Here is a 20,150-nt window from a genome sequence, read left to right on the forward strand (position 1 = left end):
ATCTGGAATTATACAGTTAAACCACCAAATCGGTTTGGAGAAACATTTCTTGTTAGTTTGAGAGTCGACTTTCGGATTCATACAAGAGAATACTTTGTATAAAAAATTCTTTGAAAGGAAATTTCAACCATTGTGGCGATTAATTTTTTTTATCTTCTAGTGCTGGTATTTGGTTACAAAAAGCTTATCACAGTAATATTCTTTTTGTTTGCACTATTATTTGTAAGATCCAGTTCACGTTATGGAAGTAAAGTCAGTAAGAGAGGACAGAAAGAGAAACACAATTACATTTTTTTTGTTGCTTCTTGTAATGTCTAAGCCGATGAATTTCAACTTGATCCAAGAATGGGTGTTAGAGAAATAACATGTTCAAACATTTCACAGACAGACAGACTGACAGAGTGAGTTGATATGAGCTTAGTAATTTTAAAAAAGTACTTTGTACTACTAGCAAAACAGCTTAGAAATGTTATTCCACATTGTGCTGAAAGTGAAAAAAAAAGGTTCTATGATTGATTACAATACTTCTCCTTTGATTGATTACAATACTTCTCCTATGATTGATTACAATACTTCTCCTTTGATTGATTACAATACTTCTCCTTTGATTGATTACAATACTTCTCCTTTGATTGATTACACTACTTCTCCTTTGATTGATTACAATACTTCTCCTTTGATTGATTACAATACTTCTCCTTTGATTGATTACACTACTTCTCTCCTATCAATACTTTTATTCTTACACCGGATACACCAAAAAGCTAGCTATTGTAAAAATGTTGTAAAATCTTTCGGATGTTCCTTCAGAGTTGAATATAATTTACTTCCTAGTCCCAACGTCCCGCAGGACGACGTCGGTTGGCAGCGGGCAGGGTATGAGCCCTAGACCATCAAGAAATTCCAACGAGAATCCAGCGCGCATACCGCACGACCAGGCAGCCATCTATTTATGAATTAGCCTCCATATAAATGCCCAATGTTTCTTGTACATTAGTGTGTGGGAAAGAAGATTTACAAAGAAAATATTTCAGAGCTAGAAAGTTGAGAAGCAGATTCTCACTCTCACACGATAAACAAACATAGAGACCCTGCTTTATGATATGCATATTTCTATGGACCGACAGGGCAGGGCACATAGCCCGTATGGGTGACGAATGTATGCCAAAAGCAGTAATTTTTGGTGAGCTAAAAGGTGGTAACAGAGGCGCCCCACGGAAACGCTTCAAAGACCAGCTTAGGCGCCAACTTAGCTGACATAGAAGAGAGCACCTGGTGGCATGCGGCGTCAGAACGAGACAGCTGGAGGTCACTTACAAAGGCCGCGGGATACACATTTGAAACCAAAACAAAATCCTATGCCGAGTACAGACGTAGAAGGCGAAAAGAAAATCTCAATTGACCTCATGCGGACAATGGTTATGCTAGACCTGTATAGTTCATCTGTTTTTGTGGCCTACGGTTAACGAGGGTGTCATGTAGCCAGCACAACCGCCTTTACTTTTCCCCAACTAATGTCAGGTACCCATTAGAGCTGGGTAGACTCAGAGGCGCCCAAGGATTCCGAAGTTGAAAATCCCAGTCTTCACCAGGATTCGAACCCAGGACCCTCGGTTCGGAAGCTAAGCGCTTTACCGAGCCTCTCCTGGTCTTTACATAATGTATTTATATTGAAAAGGATTAATCTTTTGAATTCTTTCATTTGTACATAAAAAAAAAAGTTGAAGACAGTAAAGTTTATAAGATAACTATTCGTTTTAAATTAGGTCTAACTTATAATGCATACTAATTAGCTTTTTCTCTTTAAAAAACTGCTTGCATAACTGATTTAAAAAATTAGATTTTTCGCTTTCAGGAAAAAAAAAAGTAGCCGTTGCATCAGAACTTTGAATGGTCTAAAATATTGTGATGTCGGATTTTCAATATCTTTTCTAGTTTACGAAATCTAAACGGGACAGACGGACAGACATTTCGCACAAAACTAATAGCGTCTTTTCCCCTTTCGGGGGCCGCTAATAAAAAAAAAAAAGAAACACTCATAGTCATTTATAAGTATAATGTGAAACACTGTTTGATTGATTTTTTGATTTTTTTTTGTTGTAAATTTACCAACAAACAGTATGATAAACTTGACTTAATTGGTTCGTGTCAACCAATAAGAACGCCACGCTTCGTTTTCTCCGTCACATCAAATAACAGCTACTTTCAAAACAATATCGCAAGAATGTTTCCTTTAATTGAACTTCAACCCACTAATGGTTCTCCATGACATAATATATCCGCCTATTAGTTAAACCAGAACTATGACGATCCTTTGATCTAGTTTTTTTTCCCCTGGTCTTAAATTGAAATGAATGTAATAATAAAGTTGTAGGAGGAACAAATCACAAGGAACCGAGACGGAGGCGAGAGAAGGAAGGGGGGCGCTGGAATTGAACGAAACTAACCTCCAGCCTCGCTCGTCTCTTGTTTCAGAAGTCACTTCTGCTTAGACCGACAGAATGCCAGTCTCGCACGGCAACTGTGGTCACGAGACTCAGCGTGCACTGAATATTTACCGCCAGTGTTTTGTGTTTCGAACCAAACTAATTTCATCCAACGGATAAGTGGCTATTCATGGATATTGGATAATGGATCATACTTTTCTCTGTCCAATATTTTAGTGAACAGAAAATAAAGCTGGAATTTATTCAAAGCGTTTTTTTTTTTGTGTATCGCTAATCCTTTTATATGCCAGTGAGAGTTTGTTAATTGGAAAAACAATAAAACAAATCCAAAATGAAATGTGATTGGAGTTTGACTGATTATCGTGAAGCATAGAACAAAAAATTGACTACTGTGGCGTCATTCAAGGGATGAAACTCAGTGAAGGCAACAGTTCCCTGCAGCCAATCACTTGGGACTCTACAGCTCGATGTCATGTGGTACCTTATTCTTTTCATTTTGTGGTTGGGGTGGTCGTTGCCCTGCTGGCCATTTTAGCCATCTGTGGTAACATCCTGGTGCTGTGTACCTACGGCAGGTAAACAAAATGTTTACTGTTCATTTGCTTGTTGATTTATACACATTTTTACAGAAAAGATACAAAAGAAAAGACATTAATGTTTCAAAGCTACAGTTAAAAACGATCTGTACAATTTTATTTGAATAATCTTACTAACTTTGAAACTTATTCTAAAAGAAATTAGCAATTCCCTCTTTAAATGAGCTAGCACACGTGTCTGACATCACCGTTCAACTTTAGCGAGGCCAATAGAAGGGTACAACTACCAACATTTACCTTTTTAAAAAAAAAAACAACCTCTAAACTAACCTGCAGATTCGACCATTACTTGAACACAGGTAAGGAACGAGTACCTTCATTCGGCCTGTCGAAAAGAGACACTAAGTCGAGCGGAGGTATAAAGAACGTAAGATGTTGTTTTCTTTTCTCCCCCGCAGTGAGAAAGTTTACCATGTAACATAGGAAACGAAGAAACAATGATCCCCCAATGTGAGTCAGAAAAAGAGCCAGGTCAAAGGCCCTTGAGACTCTTGACTAAACGAAGGGATTTCTACCAGTGGCCAAGAATGAGAGTTTGATTCTTCACCAAACTGTCTATCGGAAGGTCCCCCATCATTTAATCACATCCAGCAGAGCCATACGAGGGATTCCTACGTATTGCTTCCCTGCTCTGGGCAATAATAGCTTATTTAGGCTTGAATGGTCTTCATCATAAAGTGTGTGTGGATCTCTTTCTATTGTCTTCATCATAAAGTGTGTGTAGATGTTTCCATTGTCTGATGCCACTTCAGATTTGTTCCAACACGCAAAGCACTTTTCTTTCAACTTTTGTATGGTCTTTTGGGCTGGGTCAAAGTTATTAGGAGATGGTGTGCACCTCTCCCTGGAATGTGATCACATGTTTCTTTACACTTAACTTCAATAACATAATCATAAACTAAACCAACTCGAGCTCAATTTGTAAAAAAAAAACATTGTTAAACCAAATTAACCCTAACATATTGAATAAAAACATTAATAAGACAAATTACCCACCCCAACGCCATATATATATACATGCGTGTGTGTGTATGTAATTAAAATATTACATTTCAACCCTTCATTCTCTTGGAGGACGTTTATTGTACCCTAGACAGGTTCTTCCTGGAGTTAGTGCAAAGATTGTAGACACCCCGCTCTTGCCAGCCAGGGGGTCTTGTGAGGCTGTGAGCGCCCCAGCTGGGTCAAGCACTATTTCGGTATTTAAAACCAAAAAATGCACATTCTGAGGTATCTATAGTGCATTATCCTGCTATTTAAAATGTTTAGACACTTTATTAATGGAGCCCAGCGTCTGGTAGAAATTTGTAATCCCTCTTGGCTACTCTCATGGAATTTGGTGACTATAGTTTGCGTTATTTTTTGTTATATAGAAGAGGGGTATTTTAACCTCAAAACCCCGCTGGATGGAGATTTTAAACTCAAACCCCCTTGGCTGCACTGGGGCAAGTGATGATTTAAGATTACAATCTTCCCTCCTTCTGGGGGTGGGGTCATTTTGGATGGGGTTTGAACCCCAACCTCCCTGGCTACACCCATATTGTATAAAAACTTTTTGAACAAAATTAACCCTAGCGGTTTGCATTTAACCATTGATAAACCAAACTATTCTATTTAATTTTGTTGCACTACTGTGGCTTTAAAAAATTCATTTGTTGCCATGTCAAATTTGAACACTAATTCTGTGTAGCCAGCATAACGACCTCTCGTCGTAAGTTTTCAAAAGGGCGAAAGAGAGATCTCAAATCATGAATAAGTCCAGGTGCGTCCACCCAGTGGCGCAGAACTCAAGGCGCGAAGGGGTTCAATACTCTCGGACCAACGACTAATAGAAGCCCACTGTGACATTGCAAAGTTGGTCGTTTCTGAATGTAAAGCTATTATATGAAGAGATAGAATAAATGTGTTGTATCTTCTTCAAATCGTTTGACATGCGGATTCGGAGGTGCCGTTGATAGGAGTCCGACACTGACTAAGATGAAATAAAAGGACAAAGTGTAGATTTAATGTTCTTGAGCTTAATTCCTTGAAACAATAAATATAAATATGTGGTATTTTACGTCTCCAGAGATGTAAAGTTGCAATTATAGATACAGTAATTATAATTCAAAGACAGGAGACGATAATAATAATGATGAGAAGCAAGTAAACTAACCAACTTTATACCTTAACTATCGGCATCTAGATATACCGGTAACTCTATAAGGTGTAACTCCAGATAAAAAAACAACAATTTCTACCTAAATCAGCGGTTCTCAACCTTATTAGTACAGCGCCCCTTTTTTGTAGTTGGTCACTATGTGGCGACCCCTAACCGTAAAATGTTTTTTTTTTTGGGGGGGTCAACTATAACATCGAAATCAAAATGTAATACTGATATGAATTGTCAACGCTATATGTTTAAATCAATAAACGCTAAATGTTTCTTCTAATAGCTAAATTGCAAATAAATGAGATTGTATCTTTATGACTTGGTAACTTTTTAATTGCGTATTCACTATAGTCATGGTTTATAATTATGTGACAATTTGGAAAACAAGACTGGACATGGTAATAAACTTCAGCAATTGAGTCATACATTGCTACAAAAGTGTTGCGACAATTTGTGAAAAAAAAACACAACGTCATTTCGATGGTTGAGCTTTGTTTCTGTTTAACCAGATCAGGAATTCTAGGGCTTGCAAGATCAGAACAAATGTCATCTTCTGCATCAAATCTACTTCTACAAGTTAAAAAAAAATCTCGTTTCTCAAAGATTTGGTGTTGAGAATTGAACTCGTTGCCGTACTTCACATTCATCGTTAAAGAGCGCCTCAAACTACAATTTTGTTTTCTTATTAAAAGCTATTAAAAAAAATTTTTCGAACTTGACCTCAACTGACGTTAGTGAAAAATAGCAGAACATTTTTGATTCATCCAATTCATTAAAACGCTTTGAAAACAATCGAATGTGTCAAACACTCGAATTCACAAAATTCAAAGGGCTGACGTCGTTTTCGTATGGAAATGACTAATATTCGTCGATGAATTAAATAGTAAGTTCCGATGACTTTTGGGTGACTCATTCTGTAGCAAAAGTTGAACTCCTAACCAACAACCAAGAAAACTTTGACCAGCATCTTTGCTGAAACTACAAATATTTTGGACGAGATTTTATTTTTTCCAGAAATGAGCAAATTTGTCAAATACATCAAGTGGTGTAGTAATCGTTTCAACAGGTTTACAAAGAAAGAACTCGTCTTTAAAATCGCCATCATTTCTATACCCTGGCGTTCTTGTCATGTTTACAACTACACAACTGTGTGTCCTTGTAGGTCAAGCTGGGATGTTTGTAAACACAATGACGTTTCAGTTTGTACGGACTTATTGACTCTGAACAGAGAACTTCGTTACAAATGAGGCGTTCAGTTTGTTCAATGCCTGCTTTAACGATTCAAGTGAAACACTATTCTAAGAACTCGTCAATATATTTTCTTTTCTTAACGTTCTTTTGTGCGAGGTCCATTTTCACGGTTATATATTTTTCTGATGGTCTTAGGCAACCTTTGGTAAATTGCCAATCGACCCCCAAGGGGGGTCGCGACCCACAGGTTAAGAACCCCTGACTTAAATAGTCTCCACTCCAAAACCTCTAGAATCTTCTTTGACATCCACGCTATATTAATTTAAACCTTTCTTTTCCCGCCTTTTTGTTTCCTCACCTTGACATTGCATTCATGTCCGTATGATCATACGAAGTCACATTCTCGCGATTAGCCTTGACCTTCTGTCCCACGACACATTAAAACTTGACGGGCTTAGTGGATGAATGATAAAACGTTTGGCTTCAGAAATGAGGCGTCAAGGGGTCTAAGGTTTTGGATTATGAATTTGGTGAATTTCGGACGCCCCTGAGACCTCCCAAATTCAATGGGCACCTGACATTTTTCTTGAATGTAAAAGCGATAGAAAGTTTTGCTTTTCTTCGTTACTCTTTTTAAAAAGTTTAGGTCAACTCTCGCTGTCTGTCTGTTTATCTGTCTGTTTGTCTGGTATTTTATTTTTCCCACACCCAATCTCGTTATTTAAATAACTAGTTATTTAATTAATAATTGGTTGTTAATTAATTATGTTGTTGTTATCAAACAAGGGAAAGAAATTGTATTTGACAGATGTGTCGGTATAAGCTGAATTATTCTCTTGTACTCCATTTTGGACTTTCCCTGGCTCCATAAGACGCTCTTCTTTATCTTTTCTACAAGTAACCATCTGAAAATGACATGAGAAGAAATTACTGTGGAATATTTCATAATTTCATTTTTTGATTTGAGTATTTTATACAAAGTATGATAACGATAATTGCATTTGGAAAGCGGGTATATGTTTTTTTTAATTAATTTTTGTTCTTATAAATAATGCAAAGTACTACTGGAGATGTTTAAATATAATTAGTTCCTTTGTTACAAATATTCAGATATTTTATGAATGTCAGTTTGAGTGTTGTTGTTTTTTTTTACAATAAATTTTGTTATTTTTTAAGGAAAGCTTTTCATTAGACTTTTTTCTTGCAATGTTGAACAAAAATAGTTCAAACGGGGAATCTATCATTTTTTACGGCACATACGAATTGATTTATTTTCTTTCAAAAATGAAATTGTTGTTTGTGCTAAAGTAGGAGACTAGATCTGTGTTTTTCCAGAAAAAATACGAGATTAGATCTTTGTTTGTCTGGAGAAGTTGCGAGACTACATCTTTGTCTAGAGAGGATGCAATACTACATCTTTGTCTAGAGAGGATGCGAGACTACGTCTTTGTCTAGAGAGGATGCGAGACTACGTCTTTGTCTAGAGAGGATGCAAGACTACGTCTTTGTCTAGAGAGGATGCAAGACTTCGTCTTTGTCTAGAGAGGATGCGAGACTACGTCTTTGTCTAGAGAGGATGCGAGACTGCGTCTTTCTCTAGAGCGGATTCAAGACTACGTCTTTGTCTAGAGAGGATGCAAGACTACGTCTTTGTCTAGAGAAGATGCGAGACTACGTCTTTGTCTAGAGAAGATGCGAGACTACATCTTTGTCTAGAGAAGATGCGAGACTACGTCTTTGTTTGTTTAGGCAAGATACCATACTAGATGTTAGACTGTTTTGACTTATCGTGTTCTGAATTTCGCACTGACCTCAATCAATGTGTAGTGAACTAGTAAGTGTTTGGAACGAGAAACTTTCTTGTACATCATTATTTTCAGTTAAATAATAATTATTATAATTACAATAATAGAACTAATCTTGAGGAAATGTCTTTTAACTGTGCATTATACATAACAAATCATTATAAAGATAGCAAATGAAATGTACGTCCATTCCTGAGTTTCTCTCAAATATTACTTGCGAAAGTTGACATCAGAAGTTTTGGATTGTATTTAATGATTTAACTGCCAAGAGAACAAAAGAGTTCTTGGGGTGTCTGTTCTTGGGACTGGTGTCTTGTAGCTGTGATGTTAAACTGTTAAAATCGTGACCGTGTTTTGTGATACCACTTTCGATTCCATTTAAATAGTCCAATACTTCTTTACTTTTAATTTGATTATAATAATTCTAAGACCCGAAATGTAACATATAAATATAAATATATAATGAGCAGTAACTCAAGAAATATAGCACAACAGCAAAGTGTTGCATTTTTAAACCAATCTAATATATCCTATACTCTTAAGCGAGCAATTCTTGTATGCATGTATGTATGTATGTATATATATTTATATATATATAAATTTTATTTCGAAAACGGCTCTAACGATTTTCTTTAAAAGTTCACGGTATGTGCATAATAGTGAGAAAAAAATTCTCAACTCATTGGCCACATCGGGAAAACTCGAGGTCGACCGTTATATCGGTTTGAAAATGCCTCATTATCGAAAAATTAATTTTGGCTAGAATGTTTTATGAATGAAAATTTTCCGTGACGTGAACGGGAAAAACGCTGCCTACGTCACTAGGCTTACCGCAGTACACTAAAATATTTCTTTGCAAACAAGAACGAGTTCTCAAGGATCAATAGACCTAATTAAACATTTGCACACCATCTTACTGTAGATTGATTTATTATAGAACTATGAAAGAGAAGTAATGAAATTAAATGTGCCAATGTACGATTAGTTATTGTGTTTTGAAGGCTTTATAAATTGATAACACTTGAATTGCCTAGAGCGGTGTAGATACCTTGTACTTTGTTGTTTATTTTGCTGGTGACCTTCAGCTGTTCTATTTCAGCTAAAGCAAGTTGGCGCCTAAACTGGTCTTTTAAGCGTTTCGGTATTACGTCGTATACTTTTTTAGCTCACCAAAAAAAAGACTGCCTTTGGCATGCGTTCGTCTGAGATTCGTCTTCCATACAGGATACCGCTCTGTCCAGCGTAACTGACGGACTTAAAGAATTACCTCTATTCAAAGCCCCGGATACACATTTGAGACCAAAGAAAATCTGCTGCCGAGAACAGAGGCAGACGCGAAAAGAAAATCTTAATCGACCACTGTTTGACAATGGTTATGCTTGCCCTGGATGTGGCAAAATTTGTAGGTCACAGCAGGGGCTGCGTAGCCACGGGAAATACTGCAATCCTCATTAATCTTAGGAATCGAAGACAAGCCTTATTATTATTTTTTTTGCTGTTGAATTATTACCATAAGTTCGTGCTTTGTGTCTACTGTCCCGTACCAAAACAAAGGAAATGGTCATAACACAGCTTCTCTACGCCTTACTTGCTCACACTGAACATGATATCTAGCCAGCGGCCAACGAGTTTGCGTACGCTGCAGCCTCTTTTTATTTAACTATACACCTCGGTAAAAAGCTTGGGGTTAGGGCTTGGAGATGGAAGGCCAAGTTGAGATCTGAATGGAGGGATGTGTATAAGCAGGCCATATCCCTCCACGGGCTGTAGCACCACTGGGATGAATGGATGGTAGGAACTTCTTATAGTCCAACAGTCAGGCTGGGCAGGGCACGTATCCCGTATGGGTAACGAGCATATTGTTTGGCGTAACAGAGGTGCCCTACGGAAACGTTTCTTTAGAAAACTAATGCAATGATTTAAGTCTATTAAGAAAAAATGCTCCATTTTACTTTGTCACAAAGTGCCTGTTTTACCCTATAACGTAGAGATTTGCGTCACTTGATGTTTCGTACTAAAGACATAATGAATATACTAATTCCATAATGAAATGTCTGAACGCAACCATCTAAGAAGTTACACTGCAAAGACTTTCTTCTAAGCCAATAATAGTAGACCTACAATAGTTTTACACAAAAAATGGATTGTAAAACTATAAGACGGATGTGAGCTGTGGTTTGTCTAGACTATAGAAGGACTTAAGAGACTTTATATTTAATCGCCATGTATAATTACATTTAGAACTAACAGAACACTAAAGCAACTCTTCAGATTTGTAGTCTTTATATGATCGTTCATTTTCGTAATTACAAAAATATTCCCAAAATGACTTAGGAAATTATTTAACCGAGCTAGGATCGGTCATCCAGGTACTATATATATAAATACATCGAGCTATGACAAACTTGCAAAAACAAAATTTAAAAAATATATATGTATATCTTTATGTCGTCTTTAAATTTAAATTTGGTTTATTTTTGGTTTATTACCGTAACCATGACATTGCGCTGCAAAATTCAATCTATAAATAAACTTGATGCAATAGCTGTTTTACATTACGTGACTGTAGTTCACTGGCGGATCCAGGGGGGGGGGGGCGGTAGGGGCGATCGCCCCCCCTACTCGGCCGACCCCCCCCCCCCCCGAAGGGGGGAGCGGACGAATTATAGTATAGAATTCACACAATTTGTATGCGAATTTATTACTTATGTTAATAATATATACTAATTATTTATATTTCAACCTATTTTTAGATTATTTCGCCCCCCTTCTAGTATTTTGGCCGATTTGGTAGGGTTTGGAGGGGGCGATGGCATCAATCCGCCCCCCCTCCACCATAAACTTTCGAGTGGGGGGGGGCGGTCTTATTTATTTGTAGAAATCACAGCTTTCTAATAGAATCAATTAGATATATATTATATATATATGATTAAAACTTGTTATTGGTATTTTAACCGGTCTTTATATTATGTCGTTCACCTGTTGGCCGATTGGAAGGGAAGGAGCGAATACCTCCACTGCCCTTCCCATCTAAACCCTTTGAGTGGGGGGGGGGCGGTCCTACTTTTATGGAGAAATCATAGTATGTGAACAAAATTAGTCGAATATCTATATAATATAAACAGGTGGAAGTGCGATACATGCAATCCCCTTCCCCCCATCGGACAAATCAATACTTTTTATTTTTGTATTATAGTAAGAAATTACAAAATTTAAAAAATCTGTCACTAATAATTTATATATGCTATAAAGTAAATTCTTATATCGAGTCGCCCAACCCCTATTCTTTAATGCAAAATGCAATCATTAGCAGAAATTATAAAAAGGAGCGAGGATAAATCGTTTTCATTTTACCGCCCTTCCCCTTTCCAGACAGAGTTTGTGTTATTTCACATGAATTTATCATAACTATTTTAAGAAAGACTTTGCTTTGGAAAAGCTATAATTCAAACGAAATTTTTCAATATAACAGTCACGGTTGAGATGAGTTCAAAAGCCAGATAATCTTTTCCTAGTCGACTTTTTCCAACCTTTACTCTCTCATATATAGTGTTAACAGCTTCAAATACCTCGGAGCTATTGTCTCAGATGAGGGAACAAAACCCGAATTATTGGCCCGAATAGCACAGTCCACAGCAGCCCTTTCAAAACTTAAAATAATATGGAAAGATAAGGGCTTAGCCCTCGGCACCAAAATTAGACTGATGCGCTCTCTGGTCATGGCCACATTTTTATATGCTTGTGAGTCGTGGACGTTGAATGCAGAGCTTGAGAGGAGGATCCTAGCAATGGAATTGAGATGCTACAGAAGGATCCTAGGCATCACATTCAAAGACCGCATCACAAACCAAGAAATCAGAGACAGGGTTACTGTAGCGATCGGAGCTCATGACGACCTGCTTACTATTGTGAAAAAACGAAAGCTTAAAACCTTTGGCCACATTACAAGATCTACGGGGCTCGCAAAGACCTTTCTTCAGGTAACAGTGCCAGGGAAAAGAAGAAGAGGCAGACAGAAAAAGCGATGGGAGGACAACATTAAAGAATGGACAGGCCTGCCATTGAGAGAGGTTCTAAACAAGGCAAAAAAAAGGGAGGAATGGAGAAAGACGGTCGACAAATCTTGCCTGGTGCCCCAACGGTCCAACAGACTAAGGGATAGGTAAAGGTACTCTCTCATATTTTTCTAGTTAAATAAATTTAGGACTATAACTCACAATTTATGCTAGAATTTTATTGAATATTATTAATCGAATTATTTTTTTTTTCGGCGGCGATCCTGAAAACCTTAATCTAAATATGTGGGGTATCTAATCTTTTCAAAGAACAAATCGGTTTTATTTGCAATGTATTAAGTGACTATAAATTCATATTAGAATATTTTTCTCATTATTCAAAAGGCACTTTATAATAGAATGAATAATTAGCTGTAGGTCAGGAGAATGCGTTACTGCAGTGAAGAATGCCAGAAAACGCTTTCAGCGTCGTGGCTTCGCCCCGAACCTCACTGATGAATAATAAGCTGTAGATGTCAGGAGAATGCGTTTCTGCAGTGAAGAATGCAAGAAAACGCTTTTGGAGTCGGGGCGAACCGAACCCCACTAATACATAATGAGCTGTAGATGTCAAAAGAATGCGTTTCAGCCGTGAAAAATGCAAGAAAACGCTTTTGGCGTCGGGGCTTCGCCCCGAATCCCACAGATAAGTAGGCCTAATGAGCTGTAGATGTCAGGAGAATGCGTTTCTGCAGTGAAGAATGCAAGAAAACGCTTTTGGCGTCTGGGCTTCGCCCCGAATCCCACTGATAAATAATGAGCTGTAGATGTCAGGAGGATGCGTTTCTGCAGTGAAAAATGCAAGAAAACGCTTTTGGGCGTCGGGGCTTCGCCCCGAACCCCACTGAAGAAGCTTAAAGCGCTCTCCCAGACCCCCAAGCTTGCAAGAGAAAGACTGTTTTTTTTTTTCTGTTTTTTTCGCCGAAGATTGAGAAACAGTCTTATTTTATTCTCATATATCGAATATATATATATATATATATATATATATATATATATATATATATATATATATATATATATATATATATATATATATATATATATATATATATATATATATATATATATGCTGTACGCACGTTTATGCATAGGGTTAGGGTTTACTGGGCGTTAGGGTTAGGGTTTGGAAAAAAATCGCCCCCCCCCACTCCAAAGTTCTGGATCCGCAAGTGCTGTAGTTTTAATTTGTTTTAAGTTTTTTGAAATACATACCATTAAATATTACTATGTGTATATTTATTATATCAGAAAGACATGCTCTAATATGATTCCCATTTCTGTAACTTTTCTAATTTTCTTTGTAAAATTTCTGTATATTGTGGTGTTTTTGTTTGCTATATACCCGGTATATCAGCTAATGATCGTATCTTTGTTGTTAAACTAATGCAATTGGCTAGTTAATTTATGTAAACCAGGAAGAGTAGCGGGCCCAAGACTGCTCCTTGAGCTGGACTGTAACTGTTCTAGTAAGCTGACCGGAAACACACCTTGCAATAAGGAAGGAGGAAAAAAATAAACAGATGGAGAAATTATAGATCTACATCAACTTCATAACGAAGGAGCTCTTTTTTTTTCTGTGTGCCACGTCATTACTAATTGGGTTGGAGAACACAAGCACACTCATTTAGTTTAGAGCAGGGGTGGGCAACCTTTTTGCATTGAGGGCTGCATTTTAAAAAAATTGGGAATGGCGGGCCGCATATACGATTTTAAAAAAATTGAAGTTGTCTTTTTATAAAAACAATATCCCCGCAAATATGCAGTTATACATATTGTGCAGTATTTTACTTTTTACACTCGTGCATAATGTTCCGGAACTGTGGAACTAGCTAACTAGTTGTCGCCCTTGTGACTGCTGTCAAATAAGAGTCAGTCAACTTCGAGCAGTGATTATACCTGTTTAGGTTTATGAAAAATGTTTATTCACTGAATGAGACAATATATGTTCCGAAAGTTTAATGTCGGGACGAGCTAAGCCTGTCATTGTTAAACATCACCAGATTATGATGACCATGTCCTTCAATTGTGCATACTAAAACATGGGACCCGAACAACACTCAGACCCCGAAACCCTTCCATATAACAAAACCTATTTGGAGAACTGCCAGATCTGGAAACCATTACTATGATTATGTAAATTTTCCCAAATAGAAATTTGCAATTAAATGCAGCTTTGTGCAAATTTTGCTGTTTAAAGTTTATGGTTGGGATATATACAAAATAATAATAAAACAACAACTATTTTTATATTCAAAGCACGAACTCCATCAGTTGTTACACTTGCCATCTTGTTTCAAGCATATTCAATATTTAACACATTTATTCATAACATTTAATAAATACTAGCATGAGATTGTGTCTTTGACTGAGTGTATTGATGTATAGCCAATTAGCTTAATCTTAGTTTACTTAACACTTTTTATAATGAAACAGTTTCAATAATTTATATAGATATTATTTTTAATATATTTGCATTTTAATATGTATATACTGTGGGCACACCTGATTTCTGTAGGTGTCGGCGGGCCGCATAAAACACTCCGGCGGGCCGCATGTGGCCCGCGGGCCGTAATTTGCCCACCCCTGGTTTAGAAGATATTAAACTTTCACAAAAAAATATTTACGTCATTACATATTTAAAGGTTTTTCTCAACATCGCCATGAGATGATCGCAAGAGCTACAACATTGAATTTTATTGCAACTACATTCAACAACTAAAAAAAAAACCAACAACTTTTGTTCTGGAAGTTCTCGGTCAAAACCTAATGCCTCATTGATCAATGAGTGTTCCGGAGGTGGCCAGAGAATCATACTGCTGATAGGCATTACGCAGCATCAGAGTCCAGCTAGTTCTAGACATAATAGCCTGTCTAGCCACACAGCGTAATAGAATCGGATTAGTCCGCATTGTTGATCAATCTAAAAATTTACATCTACTTTTGCAGATCAACAGATCTTAACAAACAGTGGACATACTATTTTATGTACAGCAGTGTCTAGGTCTGCCTGATGAGATACACACTTGTTACAGTTAACAATGAGAGGTCATCGAGACCGTCGTAATAATTCCTGGTACTGCATTAATGAACACTTATTGTGATGTATATATTTACAAAGCTTATATCAACTCATTCTCTCTGTCTGTCTGATCAAAAGTTTGTACACGCTATTTCTCCGATATCCAATCTTGGATCAAGCTGAACTTTTGCACAATTATTTCTTTTTCCTGCCAACACAGGAATCAATTTAAAAAATTAGTTAACTATTAGTTAACTATTAGTAATAAATTATTTTGTTTAGTATCTCGAACAAAGGAAAGAAACTGTAATTGACTTAATTAGTCTCCTTTGTAGGTCTTAGTGAACACAAACCTGAAAAATAGGACGAGACTATAGAAACAATAGATATAATCTTCCATATTCATAAGATCTCCACTAGTAGAGTAGTTACCGTGTTGGCTTGAGAAGTCTGAGAAGGCTTGAGCCATGACTTCGAATTTCCAATTTTTTCTTATTTTTATAAATGCTTTTTTATTGTTAGTCTAGATCTATTAGAAATGTAATTACATGGCTGATCCAAACTAATCGATACAAGTACGTTTAGTGTAAGCTTTTTAAAAAAAGTATCTTTAAAATATATTTTAGACTATTGTAACAATTATGAGAATCAAATGATTTTTAATTTTTTTTTTTGGCATTTTCAAAATGGTTTCAAAATTAAATAGAGTAGATATGTTGCATTAATTCATGATCAATTATTGTGCTGATAAAAGCCTACTTTTGTATGTCATATAGAGAGAAAGTTTTTTCTAGACTCCATATCTCAGGGGAAATTCGCGGTGAACAACTAATTCTGATCTTTAGATTCAAGGAACACAATTCATTAGTTCAAAGCTTCTGGTACGGAGCCTCCGACCGTTTTCTTTAGCGTATCCTCAGGCGTACAGTCGGAGGTTTGGACTGGACGTAATATTTGTTTTTAACGGAACCTCTGAATTTTTAAAAGTTGTTTCTGTCTGGATTGAAAGGGTTGTTCTTTTCTTACGTCATCGAGACTGTCTGTAGAAATATTATAAGCGTTTTCTTGCTGCAGGCTCTACAATCGACATCTCGTATTTATGTGGTAATTCATGAGTTGAAAAAAATTTAATATGCTAGCATTTTTTTTAAATAGAAATTTACCATTTTTTACAATACCTCTCTATTCAAGTCACTCTTTCGTTGAAACTGGATCCAGGAACCTGGACCCAGCAGGAACCTGGACAGCTGATCTCAAAAACAGCTCTAACGATTTTCCTATAAATTTAACAGTTGATGTATATCCCTGAGAAAAGAATTATTAGCTCGTTGGCCACACGGGGAAAACTCTAGTTTGACCGTTATAATTTTTCAAAGTAAAAACTAAATAAGTCTAAATTTGAATTGACTAGACTTAGAAAAAAGCAAACATGGCGTAGTCAGCCTTAGTGTACCGAAATTATACGATTACAGGGTACATTTAAAGTTGCTGCAATTTTATTGAAAGGATATCTAAGCTTGACTCATATTTTGTTTTAGGTAAATGTAATATAGGTTACTTCTAGATCTAAATTGATCTACATCAGAAGACTAGGTCTTGTATTAGATCTAGATGTCCATATAATGATAGTATCAATAAATAATCACTTAAATCCGAAGTCTCAGTGGCTCATACTTTCAACATCTGTCAAAATCATGGGTTCGATACTCAGATTGAACCAAATATGTTTTAAAATTTATTTTTGTTAGTTGTAAAATGGAGTTATTGTATTGTCTTTTAAAAAAGGTATTTTTAAATGTTTTTCTTGTTAAAAAACAATACTTAAACAATACTTAAACAATACTTAAACAATACTTAAACAATACTTAAACAATATAGACGTCTAGTATGATAATGAGCGAATTTATGTTTGATACAGACTTTCATCCAACAATGCATCGCTGGGATCATGGTCTGAGGCAATAGCTTACCAAAAACATCTTGGCGGCCGCCCACTAGTTTGTTTTGGGGGATGTTTTTAAGGACATTAAAATGTTCACAAAGCTTATGTCAACTCACTCTGTCTGTCTGGTAAAAAGTTGGAACAGATTTTTTCACCCATTTCCCATTTTCGGATTAAATTGAAACTTTTGCACAATTATTCATTGCACATGACAAGACATGTATTAAATAAAAAATTTTAAAAAAATCTATTAATTATTGGTGGTTAATTATCTTGTTTGATACAGAAATGAATAACTGCTGCTTAATGAGAGATGTGGATGTATATTGAATTTAATCCCCTTTGTAAATTTGGATGTTTTTTCTCCCACTTCCCATTCTCGTATCAAGTAGAAATGTTGCTTAATTTTTCATAGTCAATGACAAAACACTTATCAATCCAGAAATTAATCAATTAGATAATCAAATACAACTAATTAATTAACTTTGTTTTATATAGCAGAAAGGGAGTTAAATCTTAACATTTTCAGCAGTAATTAGCGGTTCTTTCCTTCGTTTTTCAAAAGTATCCTTTTTTTATTGTTCCAATTTCTTTGATTTTTATTGCAAAGTGTAAGTCGAAAGATGAACTTTCCGTTGCAGTACCTCAAGTCACAATACATTTAATAATTAAAACTAATTGTGGATGATCCCTAAAAGCATTCTTGGAATAAATATTCGATCTGTACAATGTAGGTAGAAAGGGCGCGGTGGCTGAGTGGTCAAGGGCTTGGTTTTCGAAGCTGCGGTTCTGAGTTCGAATCTCGGTGAGGACTGGGATTTTGAAATTCGGGATTTTTAGGGCGCCCCAGAGTACACCCAGCTCTAATGGGTACCTGACTTTAGATGGGGAAAGTATAGGCGGTTGGTCGTTGTGCTGGCCACTTGACACCCTGCTCGTTAACCGCTGTCCAAAGAAACAGATGACTTTTAACATCATCTGCCCTATAGATCGCAAGGTCTGAAAGGGGAAACTTTACTTACAATGTGAGTAGTTGTAATGGATACGAGTGCTAGGACGATGGAGAGTTGAGATTGAAAAAAAAAACCCACAAGAGATTTGAAAACGCGCAGTCGAGTGGTTTAATGGGCGGTGACTTCACAATTTGACTTGAGTACTCTTGCTAACATTTGTAAAAAATTAATTAGAGAAAAAGTCAATCCCAGGATTGTCTGTCTGCCATCTTGTGACGAATACTTTATCCTCACTGTAAGTGCCTGTCGTTCTAGCACTTGTACTAGGACCCACTGACCCACGTGATCTGCCAACGAAATGTAGAACTTAAGTTTACGTAACAATTAAAAATAAAAAAAACAAATTAAACTTTATAATTATAATTGTGGAACCAATCATTATTACATAACCATTTCTTCATCAGACCCTTTGTTATGTAACTGGTACATTTAACCTTTACAAGGGATATATAGGGAAATATAATTTGTTTCAAACATTGTCTGGTACATGTGAACTGACATTCAAAACCTAAGGCTTTTTCATTCATTTGGCAGTTGGTCACTTTTTTTATTTTTTAGCTTTATAAAAGTGCAAACAACAAAAACTTTTCTGTGAGATTTGAAAAAAAAAAAAGAAGGTAATCAAAACAGAAGAGAGAGAGAGAGAGAGAGAGAGAGAAATTAGTAAATTTTGTTGGGTGGGAAGTTGAAGAGATCGAAAAGAGAGAGACAGAATGAGAGAGAGAGAGAGAGAGAGAGAGAGATACAGACAGAAAGAAAAAAAAAGAAATATAGCTAGAGGGATATGGAAAGAAAAATTAAGACAGAGAGAGAAAGAGAGAGAGCGAGGGAGACAGAGAGCTGAGAGAGAGACAGACAGAGAAAGAGAGACAGACAGACAGAGACAGACAGAGAGACTGAGATAGAGACCGAGAGAGAGAGAGAGAGACAGAGAAAGAGACCGAGAGACTGAGAGAGAGACAGAGAAAGAGAGACGGAGAAAGAGACCGAAAGAGAGAGACAGAAAGATAGAGAGAGGGGGGTAAGAGTGCAAAGGTGAATGAAAAAGAGATGGAGAGAAAAGCATAATATTTTAATAGATGTTATCAGAAAACGTCCAGCAAAAGTTAATTAAAAGATAACAAAAAATCTGATATCAAAACGACCACAACATTTTGTTCTTTGCCTTACCTTCAAAACATATTGTACGAAGATTCTCATTAGTTCAGACTATGTTTTGTAATGCCTTCTAACTATCTACATTATGTCATTTAGTCCAGCTTGGCCATTCCCGATTACCATATCGATATTATGTCATTTACCCTGGCTTGACCATTCTCCATCTACCCATATCGATGTAATGTCATTTAGCCAGGCCTTGACTGTTGTTCGATCTACCATATCGATAGAGTTGCAAGAAGGAAATAGCCCACAATCATTTCCCAGTTTGTCGTACAGACACACAATCACTAACACATACTTGCACACCAACCAGTTGTGTAATCTATGCTATAGATCTAGACTTTTCTCTCTTCCACTGACCAAGCGAAGTAAATAGAACTGTAACTGAAATCATACAATGTTCCCTCTATTAATTCTGTCCTCTATCGATCTTTCCGCTGCAGCAAAGACACGGGCTTAATATTGAATCGATGTATCTTGTTATTGCATCTATTTCGTTCCTATAGATTTAGTATCCGAGAATGTAACATGTACAAAGCAGTCGATTGTATTAAGAGTTGATGAGTTTGATTAATCAATACCTAATACTTCAACTTCAGAATATATTTGCTTGAATTTGAAAGATATTCTTGAACTATACGGAAACCAAAGTTAAGGTTAAAGTGTATAATCAACGCCTGGGGGCTTCCATGGGAGATTCATACGGGCAACCAGTCAAAGGGCAGCTTCAAAGATATAAAAAATAGTAGCAAGTAATTAAAGCTAT

At 36.5% G+C, this 20,150-nt stretch overlaps 1 protein-coding gene across 1 annotated transcript in view; it reads left to right on the forward strand.

The window, feature by feature from the left end:
* Positions 1–2,500: 2,500 nt before the first annotated feature.
* The window catches only part of LOC106068433 (rhodopsin, GQ-coupled-like), a 70,477-nt gene continuing 52,827 nt past the window's right edge, over positions 2,501–20,150 (forward strand). Inside the window, exon 1 of the mRNA XM_056020140.1 lies at positions 2,501–3,022. Coding sequence (XP_055876115.1) covers positions 2,856–3,022 — 167 coding nt within the window. The 5' untranslated portion in view covers positions 2,501–2,855. The remainder of the gene's footprint in view (positions 3,023–20,150) is intronic.

This window comes from Biomphalaria glabrata, chromosome 2, assembly GCF_947242115.1.
Source record: "Biomphalaria glabrata chromosome 2, xgBioGlab47.1, whole genome shotgun sequence".
Classification (NCBI taxonomy): Eukaryota; Metazoa; Mollusca; class Gastropoda; family Planorbidae; genus Biomphalaria; species Biomphalaria glabrata.